We start from the raw sequence: 21,735 nt of genomic DNA on the forward strand, positions 1-21,735 counted from the left end.
CTTGGCATACAGAAAGTGAATGATGGGGTTATTTTTCGAGATCAGATCCAAGATGGCCGACTGGCGGCCATTTTGTTACTTAAACGTGTCCCCAACCATTTCTCGGACATGCATGGACCGATTTTGTTCAAGCTTGGCACAAAGATAATACATGAGATTATACATAATTATGCAGAAAATTTTGTTTTGTAATCCGAATAAAGATGGCCGACTGACAGCCTTTAACTCCGTACAGCAAAATTACTAACACCGTGGGGGCTATGACATTTTATTTCTTTTTCTCCTTGTCTGTCAAAGTCTACCTGCTGTCGGTGTGCTTCCCCCTCTCTTTCTGCTTCTAATTTTGTTTGATTTTGATTTTGTGTCAGGTGTATACCTCTACTATTTCAAAAATAGCATCAGTTCTGTTCCCCCCAGAGCTTTAATATAAAAGTTCTGCCCAGAAGTTATTTATCAAGATCAAGTATTCCATTTCACCATAATATCTCGTCTCATGGAAGTCCCTAAAGATACACAATAGGTCATCGGGCGGCTAAGTTACAATGCGAGGACCCAGGCGGCCATGAACGAAGTCCATAACGAGAAGTTGTCCCGCCGTTACCCCGGCAACGTGTGTGACGTCAGCACGTCGGAGGAGCATCTGACATTCTCAGCTGTCGGTGACGCTTCGACACTCCTCAGGATGATAACATGGGGTTCGTGTTGTCCGGAGAAAGAGCACGGTGAGCCGGGCGCGGGCGTTCGTTTACCGGGCATCAGGAATCCTGGGAATCTGGTCCGTAAATTGTTTGTGTAACAAGTTCATATTGAATTTCCGGAGATGGAATTCGCGCCGAACTTTCGGGACGCGCAAGCCATGGACAACCTGGAGAAACAGCTCACGTGCCCCATTTGCCTGGAGATGTTCAGTAAGCCCGTGGTGATATTACCGTGCCAGCACAACCTGTGCCGAAAGTGTGCGAATGACATCTTCCAGGTGAGTCGAAACTTGTTGGGCTCCGTGTTCGGTCCATTGGCGTTTATGGCGGTTTGAATGCGGGGAACGGTATGTGTGTCTTTATTTAGCTCAGCATGTGCACGCACTGAGTGGAGCACGAGTGATAAGGTGAGTAGTGCCCAAGGCACCGGCGAACAGGTGCTTGCGATGCTCCGTGTACCTACCGATTTCACGTGAGAAAGTCTCGTGGAATATTTGCGATATGCCATATGTAAATGAAATATGGAATGTAGGCTGAAAGTTGTGTGTGCTGCGGTCACCTCTCTTGTTAACAATTTGATGAAAGATTGCGTGAGCAGCCCAGACACACACACACACACACACACACACACACACACACACACACACACACACACACACACACACACACACAATCACACACACATACAGAATCACATCGACACACACACACACAAAATCACACACAGAATCACATCGACACAATCACACACACACACACAGAATCACATCGACACACACACACACACACACAGAATCACATCGACACACACACACACACAATCACACACAGAATCACATCGACACACACACACACATACAGAATCACATCGACACACACACACACACACACAATCACACACAGAATCACATCGACACACACACACACATACAGAATCACATCGACACACACACACACACACACACACACACACACAGAATCACATCGACACACACACACACATACAGAATCACATCGACACACACACACACAAAATCACACACAGAATCACATCGACACACAATCACACACACACACACACACACACACACACACACACAGAATCACATCGACACACACGCACACACAATCACACACAGAATCACATCGACACACACACACACATACAGAATCACATCGACACACACACACAAAATCACACACAGAATCACATCGACACACACACACACAAAATCACACACAGAATCACATCGACACACAATCACACACAGAATCACATCGACACACACACACACAAAATCACACACAGAATCACATCGACACACACACACACACACACACACACACACACACACACACACACACACACACACACACAATCACACACAGAATCACACAGAATCACACACAGAATCACATAGACACACAATCACACACAATCACACACACACACACACACACACACACAATCACACACAGAATCACACAGAATCACACACAGAATCACATAGACACACAATCACACACACACACACACACATCATCCTTTTATTTCTATTACATTAATTATTTTTTCATCCACTCACAAGTTTCGACAAATAGGAATCTCTCTCTGCACAGTCAGTTACACGGCCTCGAACAGGCTTTGGCTTCAAGTTATGATGTAACGATGTGCAAACTTACCATGGTTATATGGTCTGCGCACCCGTGTGGTCTGTTTGCCCATGTATTGTATTGTATATGTAGAGATATGGAAACCAACATTATGATTGATACATAAAGTATCAGCAATTATTTAGTATTCGTATTGATTTCAAGTTTCCTGTCTACAACAAGGTTGAGTGCGTACCTCCGCCAGGCTGTGCAGTTTACGTTTTCTATCCCACTGATAGGCCGGATCTGCATCAGGACCTGAAACAAAATCTCATCAGATTGTCCTTGTCACCTACCCAATTCATTCACTTAGTTTCGTCCAAATCTGTCCCTAACTTTTTGAGATATCGTGCTCACAGACAAACAATAAACAAAGAAATATGTCGTGCACAGCACGATACTTGTGAAATCCTTAAAATAAGTTTTGACCTTTGGCCTATGTTGACTTTTGGCGTATGTTGACCTTTTGGTCGATGTTGACTTTTGGCGTATGTTGACCTTTTGGTCTATGTTGACTTTTGGCCCATGTTGACCTTTTGGCGTATGTTGACCTTCTGGTCTATGTTGACTTTTGGCCCATGTTGACCTTTTGGCGTATGTTGACCTTTTGGCCAAAGTTGACCTCAAAAATAATTGGTGGTTAAATTTGCCGACCTGATGTGCAAATCCTCTTCAAATTTCAAAACAATCAGATGAAAATGGATGATTTTTTAAAATTTGCCAAAGTTGTTGACCTTTGGCCTATGTCGACCTTTTGACCTTTTAACTTAAAAATAAATACGCTTCTTGTTTATGACAAACTCTACCATTTTGTGAAATTTCATGAAGATTGGTTAAAATTGTGACCTATAGGTGATTGACATACAGAAAAAAAACAGAAAAAAACAAAGAGACACCAAACAAGCAGACAGACTGACTTTCTGTCTTCTACCGACTCCTCTCCGGCCTTGCTCCCCCAGCTCTCTGTGCTCTGTCCCCCAAATATTCCTACAGGTCGCGCAAGATCTGCCAGTAACCCTCTTATGGTTAAACTGCCAAAATCAAGACCCTCTAATTCACCTTCACTCTTTCATCCCTCTTTTCTCCTCCCTCTGGAACAAACTCCCTCACTCCCTTCAATCCGACCCCTCCCTCCAGGTCTTTAAAACAGCTGTTCACCACCATCTCTTATCTCCCCCCATCCAAAACCTTGATCTTTTCTACCCCCGTTAATTCACCCCAGATCCACTTTTTTGAAATACCAACTTCTTTCCTGGAAGTTCTAGCAGTGTCCTTGTGTTTTATACCTCTCCCACCCCCCACCCCCCTTCCCGTGCCTCCTCCCCCCAAAGCCCTCTCCCTCCCACAGATCTCTCGATGTCCCTGCTCTCAAATGTTGTACTTGTGTGCTTCCCCCTCTCTCCCCATCTCTCCCCATCTTGTCTCCCGCTCCCTTTATTTCGTCTTATGTGTCCGTTTGTTTTTTTGTCATTAATGTTAGTTTTTACACGAGCCTCAATCTTGTATACAAAAAAGGGGAAAAAAGACAAAATAACGAACACGACCAACAAAAATATTTGAAAAATCTTCGATTTTCACAAGTAACAAACGCGTAAAAGCATAACCGTCGTCCACCTTCGGTGGGAGTCTGGCATAGGTGAATATATTTAAGTGGATCCTAAAAAAGGTTTCTGAAGTAAGATGACGCAAATGGGTGAATAGCCTTGGTAGGGAGAACATAAGGTTGGTAGAATGAATACCTCAAACACCGCACACTCACCTCTCAGTTGTCTAAGGTGCATGGGTTTGAACCCCGACTCAGCTATAAACTGTCATCCTGGTATTCTGCAGGCACAGTGATTCATCAATGTGAGTGCCGTCACTCCCATGGACGTTAAACGGGCACCAACCTGCAAACATTCCTTGATGGACGTTAAACGGGCACCAATCTGCAAACATTCCTTGATGGACGTTAAACGGGCACCAATCTGCAAACATTCCTTGATGGACGTTAAACGGGCACCAATCTGCAAACATTCCTTGATGGACGTTAAACGGGCACCAACCTGCAAACATTCCTTGATGGACGTTAAACGGGCACCAATCTGCAAACATTCCTTGATGGACGTTAAACGGGCACCAACCTGCAAACATTCCTTGATGGACGTTAAACGGGCACCAACCTGCAAACATTCCTTGATGGACGTTAAACGGGCACCAATCTGCAAACATTCCTTAATGGACGTTAAACGGGCACCAACCTGCAAACATTCCTTGATGGACGTTAAACGGGTACCAACCTGCAAACATTCCTTGATGGACGTTAAACGGGCACCAATCTGCAAACATTCCTTGATGGACGTTAAACGGGCACCAACCTGCAAACATTCCTTGATGGACGTTAAACGGGCACCAATCTGCAAACATTCCTTGATGGACGTTAAACGGGCACCAACCTGCAAACATTCCTTGATGGACGTTAAACGGGCACCAATCTGCAAACATTCCTTAATGGACGTTAAACGGGCACCAACTTGCAAACATTCCTTGATGGACGTTAAACAGGCACCAATCTGCAAACATTCCTTGATGGACGTTAAACGGGCACCAATCTGCAAACATTCCTTAATAGACGTTAAACGGGCACCAACCTGCAAACATTCCTTGATGGACGTTAAACGGGCACCAATCTGCAAACATTCCTTGATGGACGTTAAACGGGCACCAATCTGCAAACATTCCTTAATAGACGTTAAACGGGCACCAATCTGCAAACATTCCTTAATGGACGTTAAACGGGCACCAACCTGCAAACATTCCTTGATGGACGTTAAACGGGCACTAACCTGCAAACATTCCTTGATGGACGTTAAACGGGCACCAACCTGCAAACATTCCTTAATAGACGTTAAACGGGCACCAATCTGCAAACATTCCTTGATGGACGTTAAACGGGCACCAATCTGCAAATATTCCTTGATGGACGTTAAACGGGCACCAATCTGCAAACATTCCTTGATGGACGTTAAACGGGCACTAACCTGCAAACATTCCTTGATGGACGTTAAACGGGCACCAACCTGCAAACATTCCTTAATAGACGTTAAACGGGCACCAATCTGCAAACATTCCTTGATGGACGTTAAACGGGCACCAATCTGCAAACATTCCTTGATGGACGTTAAACGGGCACCAACCTGCAAACATTCCTTAATGGACGTTGAACGGGCACCAATCTGCAAACATTCCTTAATGGACGTTAAACGGGCACCAATCTGCAAACATTCCTTGATGGACGTTAAACGGGCACCAACCTGCAAACATTCCTTAATAGACGTTAAACGGGCACCAATCTGCAAACATTCCTTGATGGACGTTAAACGGGCACCAATCTGCAAACATTCCTTGATGGACGTTAAACGGGCACCAACCTGCAAACATTCCTTGATGGACGTTAAACGGGCACCAATCTGCAAACATTCCTTGATGTACGTTAAATGGGCACCAATCTGCAAACATTCCTTAATGGACGTTGAACGGGCACCAACCTGCAAACATTCCTTAATGGACGTTAAACGGGCACCAACCTGCAAACATTCCTTGATGGACGTTAAACGGGCACCAATCTGCAAACATTCCTTGATGGACGTTAAACGGGCACCAATCTGCAAACATTCCTTGATGTACGTTAAATGGGCACCAATCTGCAAACATTCCTTAATGGACGTTGAACGGGCACCAACCTGCAAACATTCCTTAATGGACGTTAAACGGGCACCAACCTGCAAACATTCCTTGATGGACGTTAAACGGGCACCAATCTGCAAACATTCCTTGATGGACGTTAAACGGGCACCAATCTGCAAACATTCCTTGATGGACGTTAAACGGGCACCAATCTGCAAACATTCCTTGATGGACGTTAAACGGACACCAATCTGCAAACATTCCTTGATGGACGTTAAACGGGCACCAACCTGCAAACATTCCTTAATGGACGTTGAACGGGCACCAACCTGCAAACATTCCTTAATGGACGTTAAACGGGCACCAATCTGCAAACATTCCTTGATGGACGTTAAACGGGCACCAACCTGCAAACATTCCTTAATAGACGTTAAACGGGCACCAATCTGCAAACATTCCTTGATGGACGTTAAACGGGCACCAATCTGCAAACATTCCTTGATGGACGTTAAACGGGCACCAACCTGCAAACATTCCTTGATGGACGTTAAACGGGCACCAATCTGGAAACATTCCTTGATGGACGTTAAACGGGCACCAATCTGCAAACATTCCTTGATGTACGTTAAATGGGCACCAATCTGCAAACATTCCTTAATGGACGTTGAACGGGCACCAACCTGCAAACATTCCTTAATGGACGTTAAACGGGCACCAACCTGCAAACATTCCTTGATGGACGTTAAACGGGCACCAATCTGCAAACATTCCTTGATGGACGTTAAACGGGCACCAATCTGCAAACATTCCTTTATGGACGTTAAACGGGCACCAATCTGCAAACATTCCTTGATGGACGTTAAACGGGCACCAATCTGCAAACATTCCTTGATGGACGTTAAACGGGCACCAACCTGCAAACATTCCTTGATGGACGTTAAACGGGCACCAATCTGCAAACATTCCTTGATGGACGTTAAACGGGCACCAACCTGCAAACATTCCTTGATGGACGTTAAACGGGCACCAATCTGCAAACATTCCTTGATGCACGTTAAACGAGCACCAATCTGCAAACATTCCTTGATGGACGTTAAACGAGCACCAATCTGCAAACATTCCTTGATGTATATTAAACGGGCACCAACCTGCAAACATTCATTAATGGACGTTAAACGGGCACCAACCTGCAAACATTCCTTAATGGACGTTAAACGGCCACCAACCTTTAAACATTCCTTGATGGACGTTAAATGGGCACCAATCTGCAAACATTCCTTGATGGACGTTAAACGGGCACCAATCTGCAAACATTCCTTGATGGACGTTAAACGAGCACCAATCTGCAAACATTCCTTGATGGACGTTAAACGGGCACCAACCTGCAAACATTCCTTGATGGACGTTAAACGGGCACCAATCTGCAAACATTCCTTGATGCACGTTAAACGAGTACCAATCTGCAAACATTCCTTGATGGACGTTAAACGAGCACCAATCTGCAAACATTCCTTGATGGACGTTAAACGAGCACCAATCTGCAAACATTCCTTGATGGACGTTAAACGAGCACCAATCTGCAAACATTCCTTGATGGACGTTAAACGAGCACCAATCTGCAAACATTCCTTGATGTATATTAAACGGGCACCAACCTGCAAACATTCATTAATGGACGTTAAACGGGCACCAACCTGCAAACATTCCTTAATGGACGCTAAACGGCCACCAACCTTTAAACATTCCTTGATGGACGTTAAATGGGCACCAATCTGCAAACATTCCTTGATGGACGTTAAACGGCCACCAACCTTTAAACATTCCTTGATGGACGTTAAATGGGCACCAATCTGCAAACATTCCTTGATGGACGTTAAACGAGCACCAATCTGCAAACATTCCTTGATGGACGTTAAACGGGCACCAACCTGCAAACATTCCTTGATGGACGTTAAACGGGCACCAATCTGCAAACATTCCTTGATGGACGTTAAACGGCCACCAACCTTTAAACATTCCTTGATGGACGTTAAACGGGCACCAATCTGCAAACATTCCTTGATGGACGTTAAACGGGCACCAACCTGCAAACATTCCTTGATGGACGTTAAAGATCCCACGGTGCCTTTCACAAAGAGTAGGTGAACTATCGCCAACACCCTGAACAAATTATATAGGATGTTCCAAAAAGCCCTGGACAACTTTGGTTGATAATATATTTAGTGCCACAAATGATACAACAATATCCTTTGGTTTATATGATACAGAAAGTCATATTGTTTTGTATATTTTCAGGTCTGGTGGTTTAATATAAAATAAAATGGTGATTCCACAGGAGAAAGCTCAATGAGTGGAATGGTTCATTGAGACGAGATCCGACATGCAAGTTTAGCGTAGTTTCTGTACAAGGTATGTAAGGAATCCGCTATCGCGGATTAGTATCAGAGAGTGACACGAAAGGTCGAAGGAGACTGGAAGTTGTCAGAAACAGAAAAGTACTGGTCGACCAAGCACAAGTGCAGCAGACGTTGAACGAGTTCATGAATCATTTCAACAAAGTCCCAGCAAATCAATTTGAAGCGGATCCAGAGAACTGGGACTACCAACCACCACTGTACACAGGATTTTGTATAAAAGACTGAGCTTTATGCCGAAAAGGTGCAGATTCAGGAGGAATTGAAACCAAATAATGGACCCAAACACAAGGTGTTTCCCTTAGAAATGATCAGTCGCATTGAGGATGACGAAAATTACCTGAAAAGGTCATGTTCACAGACGAAGCTTGCTTTCATGTATCGGGGGAAGATGAACCAGGACAATGTGAGGATCTGAGGCTCTGAAAACCCCCATGTGGTCATTGAACACATGTGCAACAGTCAAAAGGTCAATGTGTGGTGTGGCCTTCTCCATGACCACTTGGTGGATCCGTTTTTCTTTGAGGAGGATACAGTGAACTCAACAATTTACATGAACATGTTGGAAGGATTCACCTTCCCACAGATTGAAGACCTGCAACCCGATATCACTTTTCAACAGGACGGTGCTCACCCTCATTGGGCCTTAGTCGTTTGAGCTGTCCCAAATGAAAGATTCCCAGGCCGCTGGATTGGCCAAAACAGACCAACCACCTGGCCCCCACAATCACCAGACATAACTCCTCTTGATTTTTCTGTGGGGGTTTATCAAAGATGTTGTCTACAACACCAAGGTAGCAAACCTGCAGGATCTTCGTCCTCGGATCACAGCTTCATGCACACTGGTGGACGCAAACATGCCGAGCCGAACATGGCAAAACTCGTGTACCACCTTGATGTCCTATGCACGACAAGTGGAGCTGAGGTTGAAGTGTATTGATGAAGTGCACAAAACTTTATGAGTTTCTGTATCATATAAACCAAACGGTATCGTTGTATCATTTATGGTTCTAAATATATTGACAACGACAGTTGTCTGGGTCTTTTTGGAGCACCCGGTATATTGTACTCTCAGTTGAGAATCCCACTCTGGAGCGGCGATCCATCCAGGGTTGTATCTCCAAGAGAATTAATCTGTCTCACCGTCCTTTTGTGCTCCCAATGACAGGAGAAGGATAAACAAACAAAGTCATACAAAAACTAGAACGCCACTCTGTAGAGCGCATACTCCCGCCGTGGGTCAAGTTGGAATAATACGTTTTGTTTAACATCCCCTCTCCCCAAAACAATAAATGAAAAAGAAAGTAGGCCCTAACTGTCAGAGAATTTATTTTGATATATCTCGGAATTGGAGGAGAAAAACATCATTTAGGAATAAGAATAAAAGCTTTAATGCAGTAAAACAGAAAAAATCTTTCCCAAAAAAATTTCCAAAAATATTCCTGGATCCGGAATAATATCCTGAGCTTCACCAAAAACTAATCAATTCTTCCTTATCCCAAGGGCAATCATCCCACCAACTTTCATCCAGTAATAAACCTGAAAATCGCAGAGCCAGAACCAGAATTATTTATTTGGTCTGGGAAGCCCATGCGAGGTTTCTTCTTCTTCAGCCTCTCACAATCCTGGGTGAATATGCGATTTTTCAAAAAAAAGTTGCAATTTTGCCAAATCTGTTTTATTCGTTTGTTAATATACCTCAGCCATTGACAAATCTGGAACTAAGTCTTTATAAGTTCATCCAATACTGACGACGCGATTGACATTCGCTGAGCTAAATGTTGATATTAAAGGAGCTGTGCTCCAACTCGAATCGAAAGAATGGACGCGACAAAAAGCTGGAATTCGTCCGAGTTTCTTTATTCCATCAAATCAACTCGGGTAAACTGAAAAGCCCGTTTATCGGGCAGCATTATATACAAGCACTCGAATATCTCATGCCGGAGCGTTTGCCATTAAAAGGCGCGACTGGGCGTGTCCGGGAGACCTGGGCGAGTCTGGACATGCCCGGGAACGGCGAGACTGGGTGTCGCCGGATGGGCCGGGCGTGCCTGGACATGCCCGGGAACGGCGAGACTGGGTGTCGCTGGACGGGCCGGGCGAGCCCGGGAAAGGCGAGTCCGGGCATGCCCGTGAAAGGCGAGACTGAGCATCTCCGGGCGGTCTGGGCGAGCCCGGCACAGCGATCGCTCAGTGGTTGCGTCCTCGGCAGGTGTAAGGCGATTGTGTATGTTCAGCGGCAACCGCGACACACGCCCCCCCAGAATCGACTTGCACCGGCAGGGTCAATTTAAGGGGGGTCCTGATGACCCGGCCGAAGCGACCCCTGGAGGGTCGTGGGGGGGGGGGTCTGGTGTGGGGGTGGGTGGTCGAGCGGGAGGCACCGTGGACGGGGGGCAGCCTCGCCGCGGAGGAAGGGCCAACCGAGGTGGTTGGTCGATGTCCACGTGCGCCGGCTTGAGGAGGTCCACCGAAATCCGGTCCGACCTGCCGCCGACGTCGATGACGAAGGACTTGTCGTCCCGTCGCAGGACCCGGAAGGGTCCGTCGTACGGCGGCCTGAGTGGCCCCCGGTGTGCGTCATGACGCACAAAAACGTACTCCGCTGTGCGAAGCGCTGGGGGGACGTAGGACTGGGGGTCACCGTGGTGGGACGTTGGCACGGGGGCAAACCGTCGGGCGGTCTCCTGGGGGTCAGAGCGCTGGCGAGCTGCGGACCAGGGGCTGGTAGCGTCGGGCACGAATTCGCCCGGGACGCGTAGCGGCTGGCCGTAGACCAGCTCGGTGGTGGACGCCCGGAGGTCCTCCTTGGGGGCCGTGTGGAGGCCCAAAAGGACCCACGGTAGCCGGTCGGTCCAGCCGCCGTCCTGAAGGCCGGCCATGAGCGCGGCCTTCATGGAACGGTGGAACCGCTCGCACAACCCGTTGGCTTGGGGGTGGTAGGCCGTGGTACGGTGGAGCCTGACCCCCAGGTTGCGGGCGACCGCGCCCCACAGCTCGGAGGTGAACTGCGGCCCGCGGTCCGAAGAGATGTCCGCCGGTGCGCCGAAATGGGCGACCCAGGTGGCAATGAAAGCCTGCGCCACGTCGGCGGTGGTGGTGGAGACGAGGGGAATGGCCTCCGGCCACCTGGTGGTCCTGTCCACCATGGTGAGCAGTTGTGTGAAACCCCGTGATGGGGGGAGGGAGCCCACCAGATCCACGTTGACGTGGTCGAAACGCCGTGCGGGCACGGTGAAAGGTGCCAGCGGGGCCTGGGTGTGTCGGTGGACCTTGGCCTGTTGGCAGGCCATGCAGGTGCTGGTCCAATCGCGGACATCCCGTCGAAGGCAGTGCCAGACGAATCGCGCCGACACCAGCTTCTGGGAAGCTTTCCGGCCCGGGTGGGAAAGGCCGTGGAGGGAGGCGAAGATGCGGCGTTGCCAGGTAACGGGCATGATGGGGCGAGGCTGGCCTTGGGAGACGTCGCAGAGCAGGACAGTGTCCGCGAAGGGGACGTCGGCCAGGCGGAGGCCCGTGTCCGCCGCCCGGAGGGCTTGCACCGTGGTGTCGGTGGTCTGGTCAGCCGCCATAAGCGCGAAGTCCACGCCGAGGTGGACCGCGTTCGCGCTGGCCCGAGAAAGACAGTCGGCCATGGCGTTCTCTTTGCCGGCGACGTGCCGGATGTCCGTGGTAAACTCCGACACGGCGGAGAGGTGGCGCTGCTGGCGGGCCGACCACGGCTCCATGACTTTGGCCATTGCGTAAACCAACGGCTTGTGGTCGACGAAAGCCGTGAAGGGTCGGCCCTCCAGGAGGTGGCGGAAATGGCGAACGGCCAGGTGTAGACCGAGGAGCTCGCGGTCAAACGTGCTATATTTGAGCTCGTTCGGCCGGAGTTGCCGGCTGAAAAAAGCGAGTGGCTGCCAAACCCCGTTCACCCATTGCTCATGTACGGCGCCCACCGCGTAGTCGGAGGCATCCGTGGTGAGGGCGATGGGAGCGTTGAGCACCGGGTGAGCGAGCAGTGTTGCGTCGGCGAGGGCCCGCTTTGAGCTTGTAAATGCCGCGTCCATGGCTGCAGACCAGACGACATCGTGTTTGGCCGGCTTGCCCCAGAGGGCTTCGTAGAGGGGCCGCATGAGCTGAGCAGCGCGGGGCACGAAGCGGTGATAGAAATTCACCATTCCGAGGAACTCCTGCAGGGCCTTGATGGAGCGGGGATGCGGAAACGCGGTGATGGCCTCGACCTTGGTAGGCAGCGGCACGGCCCCGTTCTTGGTGATGTGGTGGCCCAAAAAATCAACGGCCGTCGTGCCGAAGTGGCATTTGGCCGGGCTGACGATTAGGCCGTGCTCGCTGAGGCGCCCGAACAGTGTTCGGAGGTGGAGGAGGTGCTCGGCCCGGGACGCGCTGGCGACGAGGATGTCGTCCAGGTAGATGAAGAGGAACGGCAGGTCGCGCAGCACGCCGTCCATCAAGTGCTGGAACGCCTGAGCCGCGTTATTGAGGCCAAATGGCATTCGAAGGAATTCGAATAAGCCGAACGGCGTGATGACGGCCGTTTTTGGGATGTCGGCCGGCCTGACAGGTACCTGGTGGTATCCCCGTATCAAATCGATCTTCGAAAAAATGACCCGTCCTGCCAAACGGGCGGAGAAGTCTTGAAAGTGCGGGATCGGATACCTGCCGGGGGTGGTAACATCGTTAAGGCGGCGGTAGTCACCACATGGGCGCCAGCCGCCCCCCGGCTTCGGTACGATGTGTAGTGGCGAAGCCCACGCGCTATCGGAGCGCCGCACGATGCCGAGGTGTTCCAAAGCGTCGAACTCGGCTTTGGCCACGGCGAGTTTGGCTGGGTCGAGGCGGCGGGCTCTGGCATAGACCGGCGGGCCCGTGGTTGGTATGTGGTGCTCGATACCATGTCGTACCGCGACGGCCGAAAACGTCGGCCGCGTGAGGGCCGGGAACTCCGCGAGCAGGCGAGCAAACTCGTTCGCCGCCGGGAGGGCGCATGCTACCTCGGTCGGCGCGGAGCTGCTCAACGTGCATGCCAGGGAGTTGAAGGTCTCGGCATTGACGAGACGACGCCATTTGACGTCAACCAGCAGCCCGTGTGCGCAGAGGAAGTCGGCGCCCAGCAGAGCCATGGGCACGCTTGCGGTCACAAAAGTCCAATGAAAGCGCTGGCTGCCGAAGCAGAGGGTGACGTTGCGCGGGCCGAAGGTGCGGATGGCCGATCCGTTGGCCGCCACCAAGGAGGGGCCGCAAACCGCGGACTGCTTGTCCTGATCGGAGGCGGGTATGACGCTCAGTTGGGCGCCGGTGTCACACAGGAAGCGCCGTCCGGACGCTTTGTCCCTGATGAAAAGTAAGTTGCCCGTGTGGCCGGCGCTCATGGCTGGTAATGAACGCCGGCCCGGCCGTTTCCCGACTTGCCGAAAGTGCACGGGGGTCGGCATGTCCGGGCCTTTTGTCCGAACCTGGCATGGTAGTAACACCACGCCTGGTCAGGTGTAGGCCCCGGTCGTCGTGTTGGAGGCGGTCGGCGCAGCGTAGCGGCCGCCAATTGCGCCGGCAGTTCGGCCGCCGACCGTGCCGGGTGCTCGGGCGCCATGGGCGTTGCTTCAGATGGCAGCAGGTTCAAGGTCGCTGCCTCGATGCGTTAGCCTGCCGAGGAGATCTTGTCGGCTTCCCTGGCGAGGGCACGGGGATCCGTGATCTGCGTGCTTGCCAGGGCGAAGCGTACCTGGCTAGGCAGCTGACGGAGGAACAGCTCTTGAAAAAGAAAATCCGGAGCGTGCTCCCCGAGCAACGAGAGCATGTAATCCATTCGCTCGGACGGGCGCGTGTCGCCGAGCTCAGGCAGGTCGAGCAGGCGCCGTGCGCGTTTCGCCGATGAGAGGGCGAAAGCATCGAGGAGGAGCTGCTTGATCGCGCCGTACTTGTCAGCGGCTGGCGGGTGCTGGAGGAGGCTGAGGGCGCGGGCCGCGGTGGCTGAGCCGAGTGCTGCTACCACATGATGGAAGCGGGTGTCGTCGGCGGTGATGCCTCGCAGGGCGAACTGGGAGTCCGCCTGGGTGAACCAAACCGCCGCGTGAGCCTCCCAGAAGGTAGGCAGTTTGAGGGCAACTACCTGTCCATGTCGGTAGGTCACCAATGAAGGAGCTGTGCTCCAACTCGAATCGAAAGAATGGACGCGACAAAAAGCTGGAATTCGTCCGAGTTTCTTTATTCCATCAAATCAACTCGGGTAAACTGAAAAGCCCGTTTATCGGGCAGCATTATATACAAGCACTTGAATATCTCATGCCGGAGCGTTTGCCCTTAAAAGGCGCGACTGGGCGTGTCCAGGAGACCTGGGCGAGTCTGGACATGCCCGGGAACGGCGAGACTGGGTGTCGCCGGGCGTGCCTGGACATGCCCGGGAATGGCGAGACTGGGTGTCGCTGGACGGGCCGGGCGAGTCCGGGCATGCCCGGGAAAGGCGAGACTGAGCATCTCCGGGCGGTCTGGGCGAGCCCGGCACAGCGATCGCTCCATGGTTGCATCCTCGGCAGGTGTAAGGCGATTGTGTATGTTCAGCGGCAACCGCTACAATATCTCTTCTGAGGTAAAAACAAACAAACAAACAAAAAAACAGTTTTAAAGCATTATACGTATCAAACGATACATTTTATGAAACGGGGAAACCTGAAACACACTTTGGTGGTTTTAAAATGACAGAATATATCTTTATTAGAAAAAAAAATGAACATTGAAGACGACGCTGCTTAAAAAAAAATACACCGCTCTAACGCATAACCACGAGTCTAAACTACATTTACAACAAATATGAAAACTATTTTCATATCACAATGTTAAATATAGAATATATAGAATACTAGCAGAAGTACCCGGCATTGCCGGGCGGGGGAGGGGAGGGGAACGGGGGGGAGGGGAGAAGAGTGGGAGGGGGAGGGGGAGAGGGGAGAAGAGGGGGGGGATGGGGAGGGGGGAGGGGGAAAGGGAGGGGGAGGGGGAAAGGGAGGGGGAGGGGGAAGGGAAAAAGGGAGGGGAGGGGGAGGGGAGGGGGGGAGGGGGAAAAGGGAGGGGAGGGGGGAGGGGAAAAGGGAGGGGAGGGGGGAGGGGGAAAAGGGAGGGGAGGGGGGAGGGGGAAAAGGGAGGGGAGGGGGAGGGGGCAAAGGGAGGGGGAGGGGAAAAGGGAGGGGGAGGGGGAAAAGGGAGGGGGAGGGGGAAAATGGAGGGGGGAGGGGAGAAGGGGAGGGGGAGGGGAGGGGGAGGGGGGAAAAGGGAGGGGGAGGGGGAAAATGGAGGGGGAGGGGGAAAATGGAGGGGGAAGGGGAGAAGGGGAGGGGGAGGGGAAAAGGGAGGGGAGGGGGAAAAGGGAGGGGGAGGGGGAAAATGGAGGGGGAGGGGGAAAAGGGAGGGGGAGGGGAAAAGGGAGGGGGAGGGGGAAAAGGGAGGGGGAGGGGGAAAAGGGAGGGGGGAAAAGGGAGGGGGAGGGGAAAATGGAGGGGAGGGGAAAATGGAGGGGGAGGGGAGAAGGGGAGGGGGGAGGGGGAGGGGAGAAGGGGAGGAAAGGGGGAGGGGAGGGGGGAAGGGGGAGGGGAAGGGGGGAGAGGGGAGTGGAGTGGGGAGGGGAGTGGGAAGGGGGGAGCGGGGGAAGGGGGAGGGGAGAGGGAAGAGGGGGGAGGGTGAGGTGAGGGATGGGAGGGGGGAGGGGGAGGGGGTGGGAGGGGGGAGGGGAAGGGGGAGGGGGGAGGGGGAGGGGGGACCCGGCAGAAGTACCCGGCATTGCTGGGCGGGGGAGGGGAGGGGAGGGGAGGGGAACGGGGGGGAGGGGAGAAGAGGGGGGGAGGGGAGAAGGGTGGGGGAGGGGAGGGGGAAGGGAGGGGGAAAGGGAGGGGAGAGGGAGGGGAAAGGGAGGGGGAGAGGGAGGGGGAAAGGGAGGGGGAGGGGGAAGGGGAAAAGGGAGGGGGAGGGGGAAGGGGAAAAGGGAGGGGGAGGGGGAGGGGGAAAAGGGAGGGGGAGGGGGAGGGGGAAAATGGAGGCGGAGGGGAGAAGGGGAGGGGGAAAAGGGAGGGGGAGGGGGAAAATGGAGGAGAAGGGGAGGGGGAGGGGGGAGGGGAGAAGGGGAGGGGGAGGGGGAGGGGAGAAGGGGAGGGGTAGGGTGGAGGGGGGAAGGGAAGGGGGGATGGAGGGGGGAGGGGGAAGGGGGAGGGAAGGGGATGGCCAGTCAACAATGACGTTGCAGTTCTCATGGTCGGAGAGCAGCACAACAATCGGACATAGTCCTGCATATTCGCAACAGCACGAAGCGGATTTTGGAGACTCACCGATCCTGTGACGTCCTCCAGTACCGGCGTTGCCGGGCGGGGGAAGGGAGACCCGTACATTCCCAACCCGTACATTCACCCTCTCGACTCAAGCTCACTTGGACAAAAGCCTCGCACAAATTACACCGTGAAGGCCCAATGGTCATGTCTATGCCACAAATCACGGGCGCACTGAATTGAAAATATATAGAACGCTCATACTCCGTGAAAAGTGAAGCCGCCGTGTCGCCATCTTGGTCAGCACGACTCGACCAACTCGCTTCGCGGATCTCGTTTTGTGCGGCAAGAAACTGCTCCAATCGGTTACGGAAGGTTGTGGAAAGACGTTTCACAGCTGTTTCAAAGACATTTAATTCATATCGCACAAAATCGATACAAAAAACGATCGCATAAAAGGTGAAGTGACGTGTGACGGGATGGAACATCACGTGATCGCTCTGAGCGAATCAGTCTGGCGGCGGGAATGGAACATCACGTGATCGCTCTGAGCGAATCAGCGAGCTGCTCTGGAACCGGCTGAGATTAGCGGGTACTTCGCTGAAATGCGCTGAGGTAAATATGAATAAAAAATATGGATCATCAAATATTTTGAGTTCGGCCATGTTCGTCCCACGCTCAATGGCCATGTCTATGTCAAATATCAAGCACGTAAGCCTCTCCGTTTAGGAGTCTATCGGTAACATTACACACACACACACAAACTGTGTTTTATATATATAGATAATGTTAAAAAAAATGAGCTCTATCTTCCAATGGTAAAAAATCCTTCAAAAAATTCCTGGATCTGGAATAATATCCTGAGCTTCACCAAAAACTAATAAATTCTTCCTTATCCCAAGGGCAATCATCCCACCAACTTTCATCCAAATCCGTTCAGAACTTTTCCAGATATCTTGTTCACAAACACACGATCACACACACAGACACGAGTGAATGCATTACTCCCTGGCGGGAGTAAAAACAAATATTTGAAGTAAACTGTATAAAGTAAAATTTATACAGTCACGTGAAAAACTAAGTACACCCCATGTAAAGTTTTGACTTTTTCAACATATTTCAACATACAGCTATTTGATCTTCATTTCAACAATATTGATAGATAAAGGTGATATAATATAACAAGTATCATGAAACATTTACATTTTGTAGTCCATTGTATAATTTAAATAAACATAAATGCAAATTTCGCATGTGGAAAAAGTAAGTACACCCCTACATTTATCACTACTTCAAATACCTAAAATTAGAATCAGGTGCACCAGCTCAGGTGCAAATGATTAGAACATCGTTAGAGAGGATCTTGGAGGAACCTGTCTTATTTAAACCTCAGACATTTAGTTTGGTTTACTCTTTGTTGTTGAAGTGTGCGGCGTCACCATGCCTAGATCAAAAGAGCTCTCTGAGGCCTTCAGAAAGAAGGTTATAGATGCCTACGAGTCTGGGAAGGGATTTAAAAAGTTCTCCAAACAATTTGAAATCAATCATTCGACTGTCCAGAAGATCATCTACGAGTGGAGAAGATTCCAAACAACTGCCAACTTGTTCAGGCCAGGCCGCCCCAACAAGTTCAGCCCGAGAGCAGACCGCAAGATGCTGAAAGAGGTCTCCAAGAACCCCAGAATGTCATCAGGGGACCTACAGGTAGCTCTTGCCACTGTTGATGTCAAAGTGCACGAGTCTACCATTTGAAAGATGCTGCACAAATTTGATCTACATGGGAGGTGTGCCAGGAGGAAACCTTTTAGTCAGGTTCACTATGTTAACAAATATAATTTCTTTCAAAATTTTGGGATTAGCAAACCTGTACATTTTTGGAATCTTCAGAGCATGGAGAATCTGAAAATCAATGTTGGCATTTGCACAGACACCTGCATGGCCGCCATTTTGGATTTTGAAAATGGCCGCCATAAAATACATATTTTGCGCGATCTCGGCTTCTAGTCAACCTAGAGACTTAATTAAATATGCTAATCCTATGTTTTCTGGGTTAAGGAATCCAATAAAGGCCTCAAAATAGTGCTCAGGATTATAGAAAAGCAACAAACAAAGGTAATTGAAAACCATTGTCTTTATATTTGTGATATAACTGTATTACATAATACATGATATTGCAAGTCCTTTGAAGTTATAGGTTGTTATAGGAAGTTATAGGTAGTATCAGATTGAACTATAAGTCCTATACACAGGATCTACTGGGTCTATACCGTTCAGGAATATGCTTTTACAGATCTTCATCACTGTCCTGAGGGTCATTTTCGCAAAGGTGTCTACGCAAATGCAAACATTAATTTTTGGATTCCTCATGCTCTGAATATTCCAAAAATGTATAGTTTTGCTAATCTACCAAAATTTTGAACGAAAAAACATAGTGAACCTGACTATCTGCTGTCCAGAAAGAACATCAGGGCAAGACTAAATTTTGCCAATGAACACCCAGGCAAAGACCAGCACTTCTGGAACAATGTGATCTGGACAGATGAGACAAAGGTGGAGCTATTTGGCCACAGTACCAGAAGACATGTTTGGCGAAAACCAAAGACAGCATTTGACCACAAGAACCTGATACCAACTGTAAAGCAAGGTGGTGGAAATATTATGGTTTGGGGCAGCTTTGCTGCATCAGGGCCTGGGCAGCTCACCATCATAGAATCCACTATGAATTGTTCATTGCACCAGAGGGTGCTTGAGGATAACGTGAGGCTATCTGTCGGAAGGTTGAAGCTCAACCGAAGGTGGACCTTGCAACATGACAATGACCCTAAACATACCAGTAAATCCACCAAGGAATGGCTGAAAAGAAAGAAATGGAGGGTTCTGGAATGGCCAAGTCAAAGCCCGGATCTAAATCCCATCGCGATGTTGGGGTGTGATTTGAAACGAGCTGGGCATGCAAGAAACCCCTCAAACATCGCACAGCTGAAAGAACTCTGCATGGAAGAGCGGGCAAAAATTTCTCCCAGTCGATGTCAGAGACTGGTAGACAGTTATAAGAAACGCCTACTTGAGGTTGTTTCTGCCAAAGGGGGCAATACCACCTATTAGAGCCAAGGGTGTACTTACTTTTTCTACATGCGAAATTTGCATTTATGTTTATTTAAATTATACAATGGACTACAAAATGTAAATGTTTCATGATATTTGTTATATTATATCACCTTTATCTATCAATATTGTTGAAATGAAGATCAAATAGCTGTATGTTGAAATATGTTGAAAAAGTCAAAACTTTACATGGGGTGTCCTTACTTTTTCACGTGACTGTACATATTAGAATATTTTTAAGGAGCAAATTTACCCTTCAACATTTCTTGTGTTGTTTTTCTTCTTTCTTTTCTGACAAGGCTTCCAATCCCTTCTGGCAGTCTCGGGGTACGAGTGTGGGCTCAGGTGGGCGCTTCCGTTGCCCATCCTGTCGCCACGAGGTCGTGCTTGATCGCCATGGTGTCTATGGTCTGCAGCGAAACCTGCTCGTCGAGAATATCATTGACATTTACAAGCAGGAATCAACGAACAAGTACGCCGGTCAAAGGTGTCTTTGCGAGTTCCTGTAGCTTGTGTTGTTTGTGGTTGTTATAAGGATTCGTTCAACAGGTTGCCTCTGGAAGGTAGTTCCATCGTCGGGAGATGTGAGTATTTAGAGAGTTGAGGTGTGCGGTCAGCCTGGACTTTGGAATTTTAACTAGGTGTTTGTTACTGGAAGAACGAGTGCATCCTGGAGTAGGGAGGGAGTGCCGGAGGACTGACACAGCAGTGGGAGCAATGTTGGAGAATACACGGTGGAAAGGAGAAAGACCACCTGCCTTATACCTACCTGCCTGCAATGTGAGAACAACAGACCTTGTGTTTCTGCTTCATCGTGGAAGATTCTAGTAATTTTGACCGTCTTAGATTCCACAGAATCCAGGAGATATGTTTGATGCTGGGGCGCCAATCCTTAGTGGAGAGCAGTACTCCGTTGAGCTACAAAGGCCTTGTAGATTGTGAGTAACTCCGATTTCCCAAGGAAAGACCTGGATCTATGGAGGAGGCCGAGTCTGCAGTTGGCTTTGGGGCCCAGCTTTGCTGTGTGCATGGTCCAGGAAAGGTCATGGCTGATGGTGAGGTCGAGACGTTCAGGAGACTCAATCTCTTCCAATGGATGTCTGAGGAAATATACAGGTGGTTTCATTTGATAGGGAGCGATAGGGAGACAGGGAGCTTATCCAGGATTGGACATGGTCCATTTTTCTGACCGGTGTCCAATAATTTCCATATCAGCAAAGAGAGGGGCAGCTGCTGTCTGCCTAGCAGAGAGATGGGATATGAGACAATGTTGAGCCATCTGCAAAAAGGAAGAGAGAGTTTTCCAGAGCATCGGAGTGGTGTTTCATTGAGATGAGGACCAACAGTGGGTCCAAAACACTGCCTTGGGGTACTTCGGCCTCCACTGGGACGGAGGAGGAGAGGGTTTCAATTGGCGGCAACACGTTGACTTCATGAGTGAGTTCTGGCCTTCAGAAACAAGTCAGAAATCTAGGAATAAATGTGGCCTTCAATGCACAGGTAGAGAACTTGCCCTGGAAACCAGGAAGCCCGATATATGTCCAGCACGACAGTCCTAGACTCTTGTTTTTACATTGAAGGCCTCCATCCATTCTTGGGAGAGGGGCAGAAGCATGTCCGGTGCTGAATGATGGGAACAGAATCTAAACTGATAAATCAGAGATCAGACTTTTTGAAAACAAGAAAGACGACATTAGTAGCAATTATGAATTCCATCACTTTCCTTGGAATTGGAAGCAAACTCGCTGGCATATAGTTGGTAAGGTGTGTTTTTACCTCCACCACCGAAGGTGGACGGAGGTTATGTTTTCACCACTGTCTGTTTGTGAACAAGATGTCTCAAAAAGTTGCAGACAGATTCGGACGAAATATGGCGGAGAGGTTCGGTATGCGACGAGGACGAATTGATTAGGTTTTGGTAAAGATCCGGATCCGGCTAGTAGA

At 49.9% G+C, this 21,735-nt stretch overlaps 1 protein-coding gene across 33 annotated transcripts in view; it reads left to right on the plus strand.

The window, feature by feature from the left end:
• The first annotated feature begins 526 nt into the window (after positions 1–526).
• LOC137412882 (tripartite motif-containing protein 54) overlaps positions 527–21,735 on the plus strand; it is a 68,201-nt gene continuing 46,992 nt past the window's right edge. For 4 of the 33 annotated variants that reach the window (XM_078773829.1, XM_078773828.1, XM_078773827.1 and 1 more), the window contains exons 1-2: positions 646–976; positions 20,112–20,263. In XM_078773829.1, the coding sequence (XP_078629955.1) occupies positions 821–976; positions 20,112–20,263 (308 nt within the window). In that variant the 5' untranslated portion in view covers positions 646–820. Of the gene's footprint in view, positions 1,106–20,090; positions 20,279–21,735 lie in introns of all 33 variants that reach the window. The other 29 variants (XM_078773815.1, XM_078773818.1, XM_078773824.1 and 26 more) reach the window with 17 other exon arrangements.

This window comes from Myxine glutinosa, chromosome 3, assembly GCF_964187855.1.
Source record: "Myxine glutinosa chromosome 3, kmMyxGlut1.1, whole genome shotgun sequence".
NCBI lineage: Eukaryota > Metazoa > Chordata > Myxini > Myxiniformes > Myxinidae > Myxine > Myxine glutinosa.